Source organism: Equus quagga, chromosome 19 (genome assembly GCF_021613505.1).
Source record: "Equus quagga isolate Etosha38 chromosome 19, UCLA_HA_Equagga_1.0, whole genome shotgun sequence".
Lineage (NCBI taxonomy): Eukaryota > Metazoa > Chordata > Mammalia > Perissodactyla > Equidae > Equus > Equus quagga.
The window spans coordinates 38,103,906-38,125,336 of NC_060285.1; the positions used below are offsets into that span (position 1 = coordinate 38,103,906).

General features: G+C 33.8%; 1 protein-coding gene across 1 annotated transcript in view; it reads right to left on the reverse strand.

Moving 5' to 3' along the window:
- Positions 1-21,431, reverse strand: part of PTPRQ (protein tyrosine phosphatase receptor type Q) — a 196,858-nt gene that overhangs the window by 16,544 nt on the left and 158,883 nt on the right. Inside the window, exons 37-38 of the mRNA XM_046646540.1 lie at positions 8,684-8,765; positions 5,023-5,113 (exon numbers count right to left, since the gene is read on the reverse strand). Coding sequence (XP_046502496.1) covers positions 5,023-5,113; positions 8,684-8,765 — 173 coding nt within the window. The remainder of the gene's footprint in view (positions 1-5,022; positions 5,114-8,683; positions 8,766-21,431) is intronic.

The following is a 21,431-nucleotide window of genomic DNA, read 5'->3' on the forward strand; positions in this document are numbered from 1 at the left end:
ATGCCAAATCACTTTTTAAATTGCCGTTACTTCTTTACAATTAAAATAATACAAAGGAGTTCATGATATAACATCCAACATTACATATGAGTGTAAAATTAGACATTCCCTCTTATCCCATATTTTCTCTACCCAGAGACAACGACTATTAATATGTTCTGGTGTATATTTCCAGAGTTTTCTATACATATACATAGCAAATTAACCATAAACCGGATGATATACACTCTATTCTGCAAATTGCTTTTTTCACTTACCTATATCTTTCTATATCAGCATAAGCAAAGATACCCAGCTCATTATTTTAAAAAGTCATGTAGTATTTCATTGTTTGAATATAACATACTTATTTAACTCTTTATGAGGACTTACATTCATCTGATGTTGTTGTTATAAAATGACGAATAAACATAATCACACTTTTTGTATATTTTGGAGTGTATTTTTGGAATATACTACCAGTAGTAAAATTCCCAAATTAAATTGTGTATTTCAAATTTTGAAAGATATTACTAAATTGTTCTCTAATTATATTAATTCATACTCTGAACAAAAGTGCTTGAACAATTCTGTTTCCTCTTATTTTCACTACCACAAGATACTATTAAACATTTTAACTAATGATTTTTTGATAGATACAAATTGATGTATCATAGTATTTATTTTGATTTTCTTAAATATGAGTGAAAATGAGCTGCTTTGCTTGTTTATTGGTCATTTTAAATAAATTTCCTATCAACTGCCTTTTCATATTATAACATTTTTCTGTTTTTAAAACTATTTTATACTAAAAACAAAGGTTATATGTAGGCTTTTTGTCATATGTATGAATATTTTCTTCTTGGTCTGTCGTTTGTCTTTGACTTTATCGAGCAATCTAGCTAGCTGGCTATCTTGCCATACATAAAATTTATATTTTTTTATAATCAAATTTCTCATTATTTTTCATTATAGCTTCTTGTGTCATTCATACAAAAGTGTTTGTTACCAATATTCTTATTTTCACAAATTCATTCATAGTTTCTTCTGGAACTTTAATGGATTCTGCTTTTGTTTTAAGTATTTCAATATTTGATCCATTGTTTTTGTTTTGTTTTGTTTACGGAATGAAGTAAAATCTTTTATTGTTTGCTTGTTCATTGCCAATTAGAACCACAAACAGTTTCAGTTTTTTAAAATTCCATCCTTCCCCTCATTCAAAACACCACTTTTACCATACACTAGCTTTCTCTATGTATTTAGGTCTATTTCGGGACTGTTATTCTCTTCCATTAATTTATCTGCATATTCTTTCTTTAATACCAAACTTTTAATTATTACTCTTTACAATATTTTAAGATCAGGTAAAATCAGATACCCCCCATCCTTTGTTTTTCTTCAAAGCATTAAAAATTATTATTCCCTGAGAATTTTTACCAAGTTAGTATTATAATTGCAATATCCAGTGCTAATTTTAACTAGACATGGAAATGATATAAAATATCTATGACTCCTTAATTATTTTGAAAGTTTTTTTTCTTTTAACCTCAATAGGAAGGCACTCGTTAGTGGAGGAAGAATTGGTAAATGGGTTTGCGATGAATTTCGGATGATCTATCATATGGCTTTGGGTGAACTGCTTGACTTCTCTGCTCCTTTGTTACCGCAGCTGTAGCATGTAGCTACACTGTTTATTTTGTAGAATCCTCTTGAGGAAAACTTATATAAAAACTTATAGTAAGCACTCAATACATGTTCTCAGGTTCATAAAACTTAAGCACATGTAGTATGTTAAAATGACTTAGCTGTACTGTTAGTAATTATAATGCCCTCCCCATGTGCTTAACTTTAGAGATAGGGAATGTTTAAGCAAATTTATGCAAATAAGTATGTTCCAAAGATTTGAATTTGGTATGATTTACCTATTTTAATGACATATGGCTAGTCCTGTAACTAAGGAAGGGAAGCCATCAGGTTTCTATTCACCCGATATGTCCACTTATAACTGTCTGAGTCAACAACAAGCTACACTTTTCTTCATGGTGTTGGAACAGTTCTGAAGGTCATAGTGTCCTGTCAGACAGAGATTTGGAAATCTCTTCTGCAAGCATTTGCTGCTAATTCTAGCATCCTAAAGCCCTGTAAGCTAATATCTTCTAAAATGTGCTGTGATATTTGAAATCCTATTTCCTACATTACTCAGGGGAAACAATACACTTCACTTAGCTGACCCAAGCTAAAATTCAGACTCTGTTCAAATGAATTCATTCTCTACGGGAGAAAAAGCATTTCTTCAGCTTTATGGCTTCTCTGCAATCACAAAGGGAGAAAATACTTAAACATCTCATTTGTTGGTTCCTAGTGAGGGGCCGGGGGGAGAGTTGTACTTGCCCATGGGGTGGCTGTGAGTTTACAGCTTGCCTTCTGATCCAGGTTAGGGATGTGGCCTTGTTATCTCCAGACTATGGCCCCTAAGGGCCTGTTACTAAATCTTATTCACCCAGAAAGTTAGCAGCTTTTGAAAATAAGCAATCTATTGATTACTAACAATCATAAGACCTAACATTTATTGAGAGCTTCTCACCTTCCGGTACTGGGCACCGGGTTTACATGAGTATTCCATCCACGCCTCCCAATAACCTTAGGAGGCAGACAGCACTGAATAATGTGTCCAGGCCCAAAGACAGATAGTCGGGAAACAGGACTGCAGCCGAGGAAGTTTGATTAGACCCCACACATTCTTAGCCCTTTTATTATATAGCAGGTAATATGTATTAGTTGAATTAATCAATTGTTCTAATAATTCTTTGAAAAATATAAAATTCTACCTAACAACATTATTTCCCATAGGACTTCTGATTCTTTAAGAGGGCAGTTAAAGGCCAGCCCTGGTGACCTAGTGGTTAAGTTTGGCACGCTCTGTTTCGGAGCCTGGGCCCTGGTTCCCAGTTATGGACCTATACCACTTGGCTGTTAGTGGCTATGCTGTGGCAGCAGCCACATAAAAGAAAAGAAAAGATGAAGATTGGCAACGGATGTTAGCTTAGGGCAGATCTTCCTCAGCAAAAAAAAAAAAAAAGGCAGTTAACAAAAAACTTTCCCTTACAAATCCACTAAAGGATTTTGGATGTAGATGTAATATATTATTTGAAAAATTATCCTAAGTTTTTTGTGCTGAAATCAAGAAGAAAGCAGAAAACAAATGGACATTAACCATTTGACTCCAGCAAAGGTGGAAAACATGCATGCAATGTTTATAATAATACTCTGGAAATCCTTGATTTACAACATAATTCCATCCTTAACAATTATTTTTTTTGTCTTAGCCTCAGATATGAAGAATTGGGGTAATCATACTCCTCAGTTCTTCTTTTCATTTTGAGATTATTTAGTTCCATCGACCACTCTTATTCTCTTCTTAGCCTAAACTAATAATCTAGTATTGTCTGACTTTTAGCCATGATGTGAGTCCAGATAATAATACACTGAGAACTTAATAATGACAGATTGAAATGTTACATTTAAAACACATCTTTTTAACATCTCAAATTTTTACATATTTTACTCTCTCGTCTTTGGAAATAAGATAGACATATTTGATTTAATTATTTTATATATACTGATATATTATAAATTTCTTAAGCCAAATATACAACTGTAAATTAATATTAAGTATTCCATAATAACTGTTCTTCAATAAGATCATAATGTTTATTTTCATAGAATATCACTGAATAAGCATGAACCAGAGAGTCTGGAAGAAATTGAGGTATAGATGAATATAAAAACATGAGAATTTCCATATCTTTTAAGTTATGATGCATTCAACCCAAGTTAACTCTCTGAAAGGGAAAACAAAAGGACCTGTTGAGAAAGGTCATGCCATAGAAATTTAGAGATGTAATACTAACATTCCTTATTTCCTACAAAAATGTCTTATTTGTCAACTTGCTTTTAAAGCCATTTACTTATGATTTGTTTTGTTCCAGAAAGGATTTTAGGTGATTGAAGCTGTTTGTATTTTCATCCTATTCTAATTCTTGAGAATTAACAGATTCCATTAGCTTACTACCTCCTATATCATGTTTCCCTAAATTTGTTTACTTCATGCCTCAGTTATCCTCTAGTTCTAGAATATCAGAATTTGGTCCATTTCTTACTACCATACCCTTTATGATTTTACATTCTGTGATTGCATCCTTCTCTAAGTCCATGTCTTTCTAGACAGAAGAGTTCAACTTTTAAAGTAGGGAATTTTTCCCAATATAGTCTTGAAAAGACATAGAACATAGAAAAATTATATATGTTAATTGTAAAATTAAGAATATTTTAAAACTCTATATTTTGAAACAAAATTCATAATATTTCACAATATCACAAATATCATTTTTTATTTCATAATATAAAGTGTATTGAATCAGAATAATAGATGGTAGGAACATCTGTTCAAAAAATGTAATATCAAACACATAGCTATTATTAACAGAGGAATGTTATGTTTTTCCTTTCACATTACTGCTAATTCTTAAAGCAATAATACGGTGTCTTTTCTTGGTGGTTGAACAATGAAGCCGTGGTTACTCCTTTGTGGAACCAATCCTAGTGAGCACACATTTACTCTGATCCTCAATGAATATTTTGAATGCATTTTATATATTCATAAGAAAGCGCTGCCGTGCTCTTAAGGGAAACTAATGCACAAAGTTACACGGGAACTTTCTCTTTACATTCAAGTAGGTCTACGAGAAGATGTTATAGAAGTTTGTGACTTGGGTTAAATTACAAAGCTAAGAAACTTTTAGGTCTACTGTTTCTTGCACCTGCATAACTGAACCTTGTGTGAACAAGCTGAAAACCATGTACATTAACTTTAACACATATTAGCAAAGCAAAAGATACAATTTGAAAGTTGCTGCTAATAAAATGCATTATTATAATTCGATTAATATAATGAAATATATTTGAGAAATAAAAAAATGCCAAGCTGCATTTTGTGGTCATTTTTAAATTCTTTACTGCTAAAACCAGAGTAACAGCACATACATGGTTTTATGTTTGGAAAGCGGTTTTTTGCTCTGTTCCAAGGCAGATCGGCATCAGTTGAAGAAAGATCCTGAAGAAATTTTGGTAATTCCTGTGGAATGAAGTCATTGCAAAGGTTACATTTATTTCAGAGGTAAACAAGAAATTCCACTTAGTAAAAGACAATTCTTTATTATAAACCCTTTTATTTTTAAATTGAAAACACCTTTCACAAGTGCAAAACTAAGGCCAAATTAACAGTAATGAACTTACATCAACTTTCACTGAAAATATCCTAAATAAAACTGATCTGTTGGGCTACTGCTTTTTCTGGGATAATTTCTCTGTGCTTTGGGAAGCTCTCAGATTTGGCACCAATGTTGGTGACCCTTTTCCATACTTTACCAATGGTTTCATCAGGTTTACCCTGAGTATTATTTAATATTTTAATGTCTACTTAGTAGGGGAAGGGAGTTCAGTGATTTATTTTTTGTTTTTTCTCCTCGGGCAGCATGATTTCATGCCTATTAATTGGTACAACATTGGCCAGTTTGAGAAGATGCCAAAGGTCAATTCCTGTTCTCAGTAGGCATTGTTAAATCGATAGTGGAATGCCAAGGTGAGATTAAGAATGATCAGACACAGATGAAGGGTCAAGGAGATCTGTTATTGACATTTTGGTGGAAAATCATGATAATATCCATTCATCAATATGAAAGTTGGTGCAAGAAAATGTGTTCACCGTCTTCTTGAGCTGATGATTTACATTTATGAAATTTATAGTTTTCCATTGTAGAAATGTCTCAACTTGCCACATTCCTTAAAAAGTGTTAAAAACATGTATTTTAACAATTTTTTAAACATCATTGTAAATTATTTCCTTTACTTGGATAATTCTCCCTTCCCCTTTATTTTTCCTCAAAAAGAAAATCTGGAGAGTCTTTTGCATGTGGCTATGTGTTAGAGTACAGGGATAGTATAAACGTCTAAATTCTGGTGCTTAGAAATTCTAAATAGTTAGGAAAAAATATTTTAACCAAATGAGGAATCCTAGAACAGCTTCCTTGTGTCAAGGTTTTGAGAGTACATGTCAGCATGCTTGTAAGAGACAAAGAAATAGATAAGGGGAGAAAGAAAGGTGAACTGGAAATCATCTAAAAAGTGGTACTTATGTTCTGTAAGTATTTTGCATAGAAGTTTCCATTTGTAGATTTAAATGACTCTGGCCTCGATAATCAATACCCAATTACCAGGTGGATTGTTTAGGTAGTAATGTTACATTCGGCAGCCTTCTTCTTATCAGGGCACGCAGGGCCTCAACCATCCTCCCTACTCAGCTGTCTCTCCTCCTGTTTCCTCCCTTCAGTGGATCACAGATGACTTGGACTATTTTGCATCCTTATGCTTTCACATTCATTCCCTCTTTCTGGAATACTTATTCCCCTTTATCTATTCATTGGGCTTCTTCTCATCCCATAGTTCTTCTCAAAGCTCACCGTTTTGTGAAGTCTTTTCTGACCGCCATCCAAACAGAGTTGATGCATGTCTCTACCATGATAAATTGTATTTGTAATTTGTTTATACATGGCTGCAGTTCTTATCATAATATGAGCTTCTTTAGGGAACGAATCATCATCATAATAGCTAACTCTTAGTATCACACATATTCAATCGTTTTAGTATTCACAACTCCATGAGGCGGATATTGTCATTTGACAACTGAGGACACTGAGGCATAGAGAGCTTAAGTGATTTGCCCAAGGTCATCTAGGTATTAAGTGTTGAATTAATATATATCAGTGTGCCAAATATAATGCCAACATAGTGGTCTAGACCAGGTAGTCTAGTGGTTAAGATTTGGTGCTCTCACCGCCACAGATCAGGTTCGTTTCCCAGTCAGGGAACCATACCACCCGTCTGTCGGTTGTCATACTGTGGTGGCTGCATGTCACTGTGATGCTGAAAGCTATGCCACTGGGATTTCAAATACCAGCAGGGTCACCCATGGTGGAGAGGTTTCAGCAGAGCTTCCAGACTAAGACAGACTAGGAAGAAGGACTTGACCATTCACTTCCGGAAAAATTGGCCATGAAAACCCTATGAATGGCAGAGGAGCATTGTCTGATCTAGTGCTGGAAGTGAGAGGATAGCGAAAAAAGACCGGGCCCACTTCCACTCTGCTGTCCACAGGGGCGCTAGGAGTCAGAACCAATTGATGGCCCTAACAACAAATCACATAGTGGGAGCTTATAAATATTTAAAGTATAAGTGAATATGACCTGAGTTATAAGGTTTATAAAATATATGCATCAAAATATGCATTTGTTTATTGAAACATAATTTTGCCCTAAAAATCTTAGTACAGAATTAGGATAAAAAATGATTATTTTTAAAAAACCAAGTTCCTTACATATATAGATACATTTATATAAAATATACACACAACCTATACATTTATATTAAAAAATTCAAGTTCTTAAAACCATGATCTCCAAAAAAGTTAAACTAGAAAGTTTCTCAATATATGTGAAAATGTTATTGCTAATAAAACTTTTTATCTACTCAGTCATGCATAATGTAATTATATTCGCTCCTAGCCTAGTGAAATTATACTTTTGCTCCTGAAAAATTGAGAGTTCTCGCTGTGTAAATGCTAAGAAGAGTTTAATGGCACCAATGATTTTGTTAAATCCAGACCAATATTACTTAAGAAGCATAACCAGAAAGCTGTAGGAAATACTATTAATCTTCTCACATTTTTGTTATTATTCCCTGAGAGACTGAAATATTATAATCCTGAATTATTCAGGACAATTGTTTGAATCTTTGTTTCATAAGTTCACACACTAAGAATTTCATGAAGAAAAAGAAAGTTTTGATGACATTTAGAAATCTGTTTTATATTTATAATACAAAATAATCATCTAAGTTAGGCAAGATGCTTATAATTCTTAAAATATCTTGCAGATCTGATATCAATCCTATGTTCTAAAATAATTTCAATTTTGTAGATATGTAAAATGCTAAATGCAACAAAGTTCTTCCTAACTTTTAAACAGTTTTTAGGTGACAAGTTCTTAACTTTACATATTCTCCATAATGTGAAATGGCATTTATTCCATAATAACTTAAAAATAGGCCTTGTAAAACATGTAGATTACTTACGTGTTTTTTATTTTGGTACATTTCTAGAAATAACATTATTTTTATAGTTTCTGGAAACATTAGGCTCTGTTCTCATCTATTCCACTAGCATGAAGAAAGCAGGCAAATATAAATTGGAATTATTTAGTGTTTAAATATAAAATAATTATTTAAATATAAAACTATATTTATAGTATAACCTAAACCTCGTGCACAAGCAAAAGTCTAATGAATACACCATTCTAGACTCGCATCCACATGTGGATGAGAGAGCAGAGAAGAAACGGGGCCAGGATGCCGTTGCTGGGGCCGTCTGAAGAAGTGCGTCTTTTCCTGACACAGCAGGTGAATACTTCTGTTCAGGTGGCAGCAGAGGCTGCCGGGGTAACATTACTATCCAAACAATCAACCTGGTAATTGGGTATTGATTATCAAGGCCAGGGTCCTTCATGGCCTTGCATGCTTAAAATGGACATGAAACGTGACACATGAAACGACTGGAGGTCTGGCAATGTTGTGACAACTGCTAGTAACATACCGAAAATTCTTCTTGAAACTTTAGGTTGTTGTTTGTGCAAAGCTCTTCAACATGTTGCAGGAAAGATTTCTTGCTTATCGGCCTCCAAGCAAAGAAAAGTATAAAATGGAATCATGTTAGATTGCGTGCTTTCGCTTTGTCATGGGCACGGCTAACAAGTTAAAGAACAACGGACATTTCAAAGCTCATAAACCACACAGCCCTTGGAAGTCACTCTGTCATATTGACAGAATTAACTTTTCCCTTTAAAGTTCACTTTCTTTGTATTCATGGTTCAATCCTTCAATTTGTAAGTCACTTTAAATGAATGATTTAACATGTTAATGAAGAAAGTTTTTTAAGTAAATGTAAGGGCATAAAGTTATCATTGGATCCAAAGGCACATAATACCTCTTTGTCATACAGAAAACATTTTATACATTACAAGGTTTTAGAAGATATAAAATATTGCAGTGACCTCATTCTCATAATGACATGGTTTTTAAACCCCAAGGAGTTTAAATATCCCTGTATTACTTCCCAAGCTAAAATACAGACATGCAGGCTTCGCCCCAGAGAGAGAGAAAGCATTTCTCCAGTTACCATGCAATTAGTCATGCTTTTATGATTTATATCCAGCTTGGAGGTTTTTTAACAAACATACAAAAAAGGAACCACACATTAAGATTCATCGAATCAGTGAGTCTAAAGTTGACATTCAAAAAGAAGAAAAGATATTTAACGAACTTACTTGATGGATTTTCTATAACTAAGTAACCTGCAACAGAGATTGTGTTAAATGCATTATAAGTTGAGGGTATGGCTCTTTCTGAAAGAGTTCTAGATTAAAATCAGAAAAATATAATAAATCAGTAATGCATAATGTGTTATGCTTTTAGCTAACGTGATCATGATTTTAAATTCTATGTCATTTTGTAAAAGAATATTATTTAGACCCAAATATGACCGAATAATAATTTAGCTTCTCTCTCAAGTTAAGGAGGTACTCTTTTATGTTGTTAGGCATTCAAGGCAGTATATTAAAAACAGGTCACTTTTTTATATATTGCATAGCACTTAGTGGTCTAAGAGAGTTAATGTGCATTTTAAAAAATATTTTCTTTGTCCAGAGAGAGTGCTGAAGCAGGGAGAATGGATCTGAAAAATAACATCATGTTGCCAAAGTCTTGTTTCATGAGTGAGTTTTGATGAATATATAACCACTACAAAATCACAATCATTTCAGTTACTTTACACATATCTTTTGTGACAGTTCATTGGTCAAATAATTTGTACTCTGAAAAAAACTGAAGTAATTTTTAACAGTGAAATAGACTATGCAACACACAAAATTGAGTGATAGGCACATCTTTAATAACACATTTGTCATGCACAACAAATTAGCACCGCAAAAACACAAAAGGCAAAACGTATAAGGAAATAAAATGGAAGAATGCAACTTTTAAAAGTTTTAAATTTTCAGTATTATGAGGGGTGATTTTACTGTATTCCTTAAGTGATATATAACCACATATAAGAAGATGTGGTTTTTGAAGTGAAGGATGAATGAAAAAAGATAATTAGATTGAAAAATGTGGCATAATGAATATTATGAAAATGCCCACAAAGGGGTGAGTTCAGTGAAGAAAGCCTGAGTCAAAAAGAAGTATGTTGCATTTAACCCAGGAATTGGGGAAAGATATGGGGGTACTGGAGCAAGTATTACCAAGAAGAATGATAGAATTCTTGGTTAATGCTATAGGTGTTCCCAAGCAGAAGGAGTTATCTCCCAGCTTCTCAGGGTATAACCATGTGGAGCATTCCATTATCAGACATGGCATCACAGAGATAAAACAACAATGTCTGAGCAAATTCTCGGTGGATGAATTCAGGGGCTTCCCACAATCCCCTAGAGAGATTCAAAGAAGGCAACAGAGAAATCCTGACTCTAATTAGATGGATATTGAGATGGCTAAATGGGCTATTGAATCAGAAGAATCCTTGACTTAGGGACAGGAAGACAGAGTGGTGGATTTGGAGGTCCTGGAAATACTTCTGACATAGCAATAGATGCAGTGGGGACTGAGGAATCAATCCATCCTGTTGGAAATAATTACCCCTCAGCAAAGACCGGTAAGAAAAAAGACAACCATGGGCTAGACCCTCGCTAGCCAAGCTTCTTTAGATGCCTGATGCCCCATTGCTCCTATGCCATGATGTTCCCTAGAAATAGGAAAGGAAAGGGGGTTAGATTGGGCAAATCCTAATTAACTGAGTTTAAGGTAGAAATGAATGAGATACTTGAATTAGCAAGGTCAATTAGCAGGTCCCTGCTACCAGAGGGAAATGGAAATTCTTGAGTTGCGTGGAGCTCACTTTCACAAAAACAAGGAACGTTTTTCAGTGTTTGATTGGTAAAATTCGAACCCACTGCATCTGATTTAATGACAAGCTCCTGGGCCACCTATTCAAGGACAGTCAGACGGCCATCCTGTAATGGGGAGAATCCCTATTTTCCCAGAGGATCCAAAATTATTTGAGGCTGTACTGGCAAAATATTTTTACTGGGCTATTTAGAACCTAAAATAGAGCTAGTTTCTGAGCAGCCATCAATAGGTCACTTGAAGAAACAGTGCACATTTACGAAATCCCCAAGATTCATTAACCATGAATAATCACATTAAAATATAAATGAGCAAGAAATAACTAAAGCACCATAGTATTATTCACATCCTTGCTCTTTTTTCATTAATGATGTCTAGTCTCATTCAGAAATTATAATTAATTCAAATAATAAATTTTTTTCTATGTCAATTTCTTTTCAGCCAAAAATGACAGAAAGTTGCTTTTATTATTCTTATTTTGCATTTGAAAGATCCCTCTAAAGATACTAATTTTAAACCATAACTGGCTAGCTCTTGGACGTGGGTAGATATTTGTGAATTCTTTCCTTGTTATAAAATATCATGTCCTTAATGACTTCAAATGTCTGCTCCAACAATTACCGGCTACATTGTCGTGAGCAAGTTACTTAATCTTTCTGTGCCTCAGTTTTCTAACTTGGAAAATAGGATAAAAATATGTAAATCAAGCTCATGTGTAAAATGCTTAGAAAAGTCCCTTGCTTTGGTATGCAATCCATAAACATTAGTTACTACCATTAGTATAGTAATTACTTTTTCTAGTTTATTCTGTATAACTCAAGCTTCTCCTACCCATATGTTCAACAATTGACACTAATATAAAGAAGAAATCTTCTTTTTGTTTCTGAAAGAATTTTCTATCTTAATTTTACTCAAAAATGGCTAGAAGAGATTGTGCTAAATTAAGCAGCAAGGTTTCCTATTTTATTCTTCCTAATCAGGGTCCCTGTAGAAAGAGTCGTCATAAATATCTAGACTTCAAATCCAGGTCTGTTTTTCAAGTTCTCATTTCAAGATCTTAAATAAATCTCTAATCTAAGGACTGTCATAACTCAGTTTTCATATAATCATGTGAAAGTATTTCTAATCACGTTCACACTTCTGCCATGATTCCTTATAACTCCTTCCACACCCCTTGTCTCCCTCCACATAGTCTTTTGGTCTCCTTGCCTCTCAGCTGGTACCATTTCAGGTGTTTCCCCACAGCCAGATTATACTGATTTCCTTAACAGCTGATTCAAATGTTAAACTTCTCCATGGATCTTTCCCTGTTCTATTACAGAGAAAATAATTTCTTCCTTCTGTGAAACCAAATGTCTAAGGACAAACCTCCTTCCATCTTGTTTTATGGCTGTTTAAGGACATGTATTAAGGATATGGTGCACTAAGGTTCACGTATACTTGAAGGCAGGGGCAGGATTAACACTTGACTTAATGCAAGTCCCTCATAGCTTTATTCACAGTAGACAATGAATAAATCATTGTTAAATATACAATTATGGATGAATTTAGACTAAGATACACAGTAAGCCAAATATAAGTGCTCTGATTATTATGAAAATATCTGCATTAAATGAATTTTCCACTAAAATATTAAGCAATTGAGAATCCTCAGAGGGCCCAAAGTCAAAGCTTTAGACAAATACGGTCAATAGATGCATCAACAAACAGTATACAGGTCTAAACAAAGGCCATATCATATCGCCTAATAATAGAAGTTAACAGGTGCTAGATATTTTGTTAGGAAATTAGACATACGAACATTAACATTGCTCTTGCCTACTCAAGTAATAAAAAAATAGTTTTAAAAAAAGTAGGGTCTGTTTTGGCTTTATTTTTTTTTTTTTGTATCACTCTCTTTATCTAAACCCAATCACTTCATGTAATCTGTTCTTCACATTTGTTATCTACATAATGTGAGAAACAAGGCTTCGTATAGTCTAATTTTTATGTAATTTTCTAAGCTTATGTCACAATTATGTGTGAACTGAAATCTTGAGGTACCCAGCTACACAGCTTACATTTATGCCAAAATTGGCATAAATCACCTATTTCAAATAAAAATTAGATTTTTTTCTCTTGCTGTTGTCTGTAGTATCCACATCACTGCGTGATTCTTAGCCTCATATTGTAGGGTGTATTTTTCCCTTAAGTATTGGCTGTGTAGAAAATTTTGTTTTTCTTTGAGGTTTTAAAGCTTTATTTTTAAATAGAAAAAAGTATTAATTTGGACAATTAATACAGGGAATTAGAAAAGAAGATGGGACATAATATGAGGGAGATGCATTGACTGAAGAGGTAATTAAATTTCTTTAGGAACAACTGGTTAGATAAGCATTAAAAAAACTCACAGAAGTTAGTGCTTGAAAGTCACCATGTTATTTCAGAAGGAATGCTATTTTCAAATCAAGTGATTGGTGGAGACACTTAAAGAGATTCACATGTTTTATCAACATTTTAAAAAACTTTTAAAAATTATTAAATGAAAAGCATTTTAGACTAGTGTGGTATTCTTATTTTTATTCACCTACAACAGTGAAGGTTACCATCAAATCAGTTTGGGAATTGTCCAGATTTCAATAAGATAACCGACCACATTCCAATATAAAGGGCTAAACACTTTTTATTACACGAATCTTAGCTGTCTTAAATCCAATGCCCTTTCGCTGAAAAGGGTATTATTTCATGTCTGGGCTCATTTTTTAAAAGTCTATCAAAAACTTAAATTCCACTCAGATTACTCTGGATAGATCCAGAGAGGAACCATTTATTTATGTTGGCAGTGGTGATTGAAGACCATATTGTCACAGAGACTCAGCTTTCCCTCAAGGTCAATTAGTTGAAATCTATAGGGAATTAAAATATAGTCCAAGTAGAGAGCCATAGATGATAGCCTATAGATGAGCAGCTTAAATGAGCATTACCAGTGGCATAGGACAAATTGAGAAACTTTGGGTTTTCCACTTAACCAGTTAAGGGAGGCTAAAAAGAAAAGAACCTCAAATTTTATCGCCTTGATGTAAAAATACGTATTTGTACACACTAACATGTACCTCATATTCAAATAAAAACTCGTAATGAATCTACCTTTCTAGTAAAACGTATTAATCTTTCCAAATTTTGTAAAATATTGTATGAGTTTTTAGTTTATGTATTTCATCAAGTCATTATTTACTCCTACATTTAATCTACTTCTACAAGGATATTCTATTACTTATCCAAAGCATTTACTGTAATGCTATCAAAGATATTTTAATTTTTGTTCTTTTCTATTGTTTTATTTGTTCTAGTCTTTAAGATATTATCCTTTCAGATCCTTCCTCATTCTTTTATCAAATCACAACTTTTCTGTGGTCCTCGATATAAGCTAAAAATATTATCCTAACCAATGGCTCTTACTATATAGCTGTCTCTAAAACTTCACTTTGTAAGGTAAACATACCACCTGAATAAGTGAGTAATGTAGTATTTTTCTTACTTAATTAGAAAAACAATCATTAGTAAGTGATAGCTAGGTCCTTTCTCAGTCTGTCCCCTCATATCTGTGAGGACAAATTTTAGGTTGACAAGGAGCTTAGCTATTTGAAGGGCAGCTCTTGGGAGGCAATGCCCCTTCTTTTATCACTGCACTATTTCCGATGCCTAGAACAGTGCCTGGCATGTGATAGGTGCCAAGCTGCTATCTCTTTTACTCAAACAAGGTGAAATGGACTCTTAGATAGATATGGGAAAGCAATGCTCTTGCTGATGTCAAAGAGCTGAGATAAGATTCCCACTGTGCCAGGAGTAGAATTTTCCTCATTGCTGAGCCTCTCCACATTGGCATATTGGAAAACAAATTGTTGACAGATGTTTTATTTTGTCAACCATGTATTCTAAGTGAGAATCGTGGGCATGAGCTTAGCCACCTCAGGGGCAATAGGGCAGAAGCAGTAGATAGAGAGGATGAAGAGACTGTTGACAGCTGTGTGAAGAGGTGGGCGAAGGTTCTCAATGAGGACTTATCGAAGAGAGACAGATGACATGACACCATCTAAAAAGAAGTCCTGACAGCCTGAGCTCTTAGCTAGTGAGGTAGGTAAGCTCTGGCATTCCTCTGTTAGCAGTTAGAAGGCAATCCCGGAAAACTAGATTTGGAAGAAGACCACATCTACTTTAATACGATTTATGTAGAGGTGTTCTATAAAGGTTCTCATTAACCCAAACTATTCAGTTCAGTTCTGTCAAAGTAAAGCTCTGGCTGAGCAGGACACTACTCACTGATTCTAGGAGAGGAAATTTGGTAACCGAGGAGAAACAGTGATGGTTCTGTAAAAATGGAAGCATTTTTCTCTGAGGTACTAATGGCATAAAGCAAAAAAGTAAAAGGATTCTGTTTAATGATGATGAAGAAAGACATTCAGCAGAGCTGCTCAACCAGACCACGTGTGAGTCTGGAATGCTGAGAGGTTAACTTTGAGTGCTGGTTGGAAATGGATATTTTATGTGTGATGTGATCACTTAAATCTTTAGCTCAACAGTGTCTTACTTTGACAAATGTTTGAATCTGATCAAGCAGGTCCTTTGAGGAAAACGTATTTTCATAAAAATATTTTAATTCTGTCAGTAGGAACTTGGCAGTTAGTTAATATGAAGTAAAGCAAGGTTAGCTATGATTCAAAAATACTAAATGTGATTACAGTAGAAATAGGCCTGGCTTCCTCTGTTTTAATCATGCTGAGTACTATTCATAGTCAATGAGAATGTTGGGGGCCTTGGCCCCATCCAGCCTTGTGACTCATGGAGACTAGTAGATTTGGGATTTTGAAATCAAATGCATTTTCATTCTCTGCCTCCATTCACATCCTTTACATGAAGAAACTGATTATCTCTGGGGCACTCAATCAATTCCTGGGGTCCCTGCTAATGCTGACATTTTGCTATTCTACCCTTAGAATGTATAAATCAATTTTTGTGCTAGGATAGAAATGGCATTTCTGAGCATCAGAGGAGTGCCTGAAAGCATGCACAGTTGGCTATCCCCTGGTCAGGGCAGAAGTAAAGAGTCCATGAAATGCGCCACTCTTTGTATGCCCCAGAGTCAGAGAAGAGGAAATGTCATCATCTTGGTCCTTACAGATTACCACCTGCAGTAGCTGAATTGAGCTTGTGCGAATGTGAACCCAGACTCCGCCCATCAGATGGAGAACTCAGCTCACATCATGGTAATAATAGGACAAGAAGCATGTGAAGAAATCTAAGTGAAAACTTATTTTACTGTCAAAGCTAACAAGACATGAGAACACAACAAATTCTCAGGACATGCACATTATGAGTCAATGTGCATTTTGATAAGGTTAACTTTACCATATCAATAGCATGCAATACTAGAGAGGACACTTTGTAAGAAGAAAGCATAGCGGTTTTTTTTTTTTTTTGCTTTAGAAAAAATAGCACATTAAAGAACAAAACACTCAATTTCATGTATTTCAAAGTATAGAGCACACCACCTGATGAGATTAAAACAATCACAGCAGAGCTCTGCATCACCACAGTGACTTACTGAATGACAAAAATCTCCTTGCGTCTAAAGAAAAATGAAGAGTATCTGGAAGCAAAGATTCATTATTTCCTTAGTATACAAACACATTGCATTATTTTTGATTTGCTACTGCAAAACCATGAGCATTAAATATCTTAAGCTTCATTCTACTTCAGGACATTTCTTGTCCTGAATTCACATATTAGTCAAACATTTTTTTGTCTGGATTCACATATTTTTGCCATTGCTTGCAAAATAATTTGACAGAAGTAATATTAATGACCAGAATCTGTCAAAGAACTGATGGCAATTAAAAGGCTAATGATTTTACCCAGAGTTTCATATATCAGTCAAATATTATGTATTCTTATTGAAGCCACACTGAGTTATAATACTAAAGATTCTCCAGGTTCTGCAAGCTTGAACCTGCATGAAGATGCCATCGCTCTTTTTCCCTATGTCACTAGAGAATAAACAACTCGAAAGAAGTATTTATTTCCCTTAGAATCATTCTCTACATAGGAAATGCTGCTTGAAGAAGGATACCATGAGCCCTCATCTACTTAAGAGAGTTTATATGGATCTCATCTAGTATGCTTCAGAATTAAATATAGACACACATACACAAATATAGGTGGATCTTGATCCCTCAGAATCAAACAGACCTGGGCTTGGATCAAGGTTTGTATTTACTAGATGTATGACCTTGGACAGTTACTTAAACTCTCTAAGTATCTTTTGTTTTTCACCTATAAGATAGGGATAAGAGTCTCTACAACAAAGGATTAAATGAGTTAAGTGAGATCATTACATACAGAATTTAACACATAACAATTACTCATAAACATTAACAACTATTATGTTAGCAAACCCTATATGTGAAAGTAGATTGGGGTAATTTTTAAATTTACGCATCTTATAAATAACAATAATAACAATACCAGATGTAGTCTGATTTACTGTTTACAAAGCACATTCATCGGATTCTTTTAAGTGGTAAGATTCCTGAAGAAATAACTAAATGTTTAACAAAAATTTAACATGCAAACTTCTAAAATTATTGAAGGAAAAAAGGTGCTTTTAAATGAGCAATTTGATTATTTGCTTCATTTTGTTGAGAATTTTAATTCCAGTCATGATTACTGATTTGGGGCCTTGAGTCTTAACACAATACACCATTATATTCACTCACTAAAATAGACAGGATAATTACTATGTAATGATGCACAAAATTTTGAGGAATAAAATTGAGGCCTAGAAGAAACTGAGTATCTGTTAAGTAAGAATATTAGTAACATTGATCAATGTTACACTACTATTTCTTTTCTGATTTAATTCCCATAGGAAACAAAGTGAGGAAAGGAGACAGTGAAAAGTAAACTTTTTTAGCAAATAGAATCTTTAACTTGTGAAAATTCTATTGAATTATCTAATTTTTAAGTGTTATTAAGTGTCTTGAGAATGTAGTCTATTACAGTTAAATTAGGCTTTAGAAAAAAATAGCACATTAAAGAACAATATTGGCTGATCTTGACAATATTTCCTCCTAGAAACCTTTCTCACTTCAGTGGGCTATGTGGCTGTGTTTTGAAGGACTCATCAAAAAATGTTGTTCTATTCATTTGTTTATCAAACAATAAAACCGAAGAGTCATTTTCTAACCTGGTGAGTGTGGAATGGATGAGCTCAAAATATTAAATATCCTTCCTAAGAAATACGGCTTACATGGTCTAAACAAATATAAAATTTGCATAATAAAATGATATAATTATCATTACAAATAAGAATTTAAAACATCCTCTTGGCATATCCCTGAATATTCTCAAGGAGTTATGGAATACTAAGACTTTATTTGAGTTTCCTTCTCCTTTGAGAAGAAAAAGCATGAGGTGAGAGAATTCTTCTACAGATCTTTTGTGAAACAAGGTAGAATATAATTAAATAATGAGAGTTTGCACAAACAAAAGCTCTAAGATAAGCGTTAAAATGTAAATAAACATACAGGCAGATAACATAAAATAGTTAAATAATTTCTTAACAATAAAATCCCAAATCCTTGAAAGAAGTTAGTACCAAAGAATCATACTGACTTTTTTTTGTGAACTAGCTAAGTCCCTAAAATTAATATTTTAATTATTGCTTAGATATTCTTCTATCATTCATCTTATGGACACACGAAGACATGGAGCACTGAGGAAAACTGCAAGTCCAATTAGCATGAAGAAAGTGGGCAGGTTGAATGGAAAAGAACATGCCTCAGCATCAAATAGAAGGAGCACATGTTAACAGGGTAGACTTAAAGGAAATTATCTATGTTCTTTCCTGCTAACAACAAAGACGTATGGCATAAGTTACTCAACAATTTGGAAGCTAACTCGAATTCCTTGATTCTTCACTTCCAGGATCTACCATCAGTCTCTGTGACTCTACCGCATCAGACCTATATGGTTTTGGATAGATTTAGATCTTCCAGCACCTAAAAGACAGGTGAAGAGCTTTAGAGCTTCATTGAAGGACAGCACCAATACATATGTGCATATGGTTAACTATGGATCATTAGTTACTATTTTTTCTAGTCTTACTATCTAATGTATTAGTGAATTCGTTAACATGAAAAGCCTTAAATAAATAGCAAAGCTAGAGATAGATCTCTGTAATGAAAAGAGTTAATGCTCAAACCATTTGATGGTCATTTTAATAAATTTCTGTAATAAATCAAGCAAAGCATATAGTATGTGCCATTGGAATTACACACAAGAATGTTTTACAGTTATGAATACTCGAATCATAACAAACAGATGAGAAAGTAAAAAGAACGGAAACTAAAATTTCCAACTTTGCTATTACTAGTGGTAATATATAATAATTTTCTATGTGCAAAAATAAATAAAAATTGCTTGAAATATACTTGAAAGACACTTATACATCCCTTTACAGATAAAGTGATGTAGAAATAAATAAACATGGAAGTAGGAAAATAAATAATGAGGAGTCAAGGTTAAATAAGGCAGTCCTTGAATTATAAATACCCAATAATAAACAATCTATACAGTCCTCGCCCAACTTTTCCATTAGCTGCCATGACAGTCATTGTTAAAAAAAAAAAAAAAATCTTAGAACTTTTTGATAATGGCTGTGTTCAGAAGTGGAGGAAGGGACAAGCTGTGAAAACACACAGAGTTTAAGGGATCTGCCCTCGCCAGAGCCTGCCTAGACTGGTAACCTGCTTGATAAGAATAATTTCTCCCATACTGACTGGCTGCTTTCACTTTATTATGTTATATCTCCTAAAGATCTGCTTACTAAGGCCTTTTGGGGGATAAAGATTCTTTAAAAAATGTTCGAAAAGTGTTTGGATGCTTGGAAGTTTACATTTTAGGATGAACAGATTCAACTAAATTGTTCAAACACCTAAAATTAATTGAATGGAGAGTTTTAAAGTTTTATCCCTTGGATGCTTTGGGGGTATGAGAAAGACACTGGGAACCCAGGCTTGTGGAAGGGGCACAAAGAATTGAGAAGGATGTTGGGAGAATCCTACTGAAATCCAGTTGGCCCACGGAGGAAAGGAGGAGAAACTTCCTTTTACTCTGCAGCATGACGCTTCCAGGACTGAGACATAGCCTGGTAGTAGTTCCCATGATGCGTTTAAAGTGGGAGGGTTACCCTGGGAATCTATTGATCTTTGATGCACAACACTTCTTATGTAGAAAACTGTGTCCTGGGTAATATACAACCATCTTACACATAAGTCTTCGGACTTATCCCATTTTGGATGGGAACAGCCTGTGTTAAAATATGAACAAAGATAAGTATCTAAATATAAAGAAGTAAGTTTTCATATCCAACAACCCAAATTTCTGTGCAATTTAGTGATAACATCAAATAATTTTCAACTTGTAGCAGCTGGAATGACCCTGCTTATCAGAAGACACTTCCCTTATAGCACGTATTAGATATTTTTAGACATGTTAGAAATATTCTCACAATCTATGAGGTAAAGATGAATTTTGGTAAATGACAACTGTAAATGATTAATCCCTCTTTAAGTTCAAGACCTTTGATGCTATATTTTCAGAGTTAATAATACTTTTTTAAAAGTTCAACAGAGCTGTGCAAGTACTTCGTAACAATTATGTGATTATAAGTATCACAAAACATTGGATCTTGTAAGAATCTGAACTATCTTATAAGAATCTAGACAGCCTGATGATAGTTTTTATTAAGAATTTGATGAGTTATCTTAATAAACAGAAGTTTTTCAAATAGAAGTCAACATTTTGAATAATTTATAACAATGTTAAAAGGATTAAAAATTACTTATTTTTTAAAATTAAGTACTTTACTATTTCCAATACAAACTGATGACACTTGTTTAGTACACGTTTTTACTTTTCCTTCTGAAGGCAAATTTTTACTTTGTATTTAATTTTTAAATACTGAGAAATTTTTAAAAATGACGATGTCAATACATGATTTAGACTTTTAATGTAATCTTATGCTAAAATAAGGAGCTATGAGAAAGCCGTTAGAAAAATGATATGAACAATATCGAGTAGTTACAAATATACTTAAACTCATTATTTAAAAGGTGGAAACTTTCATAAAATCTGATGTAAAAAAAATTTATCACATGAAGTGAACTATTAAACATGGTTATAAAGGTTTAACGTGTAAAAATATTGGTCCAGGAAAAAAAAGGTTTAGGTTGAACATTATAGTCCGAGGTTCACATTGAACCCAAAGTATTAGGAAGATTAAGTGAGTCTCTAAACAGCAGTGAGAAGTGTGTCGAAGATGGAGGTCACCCTTTGAAAGAAGATCT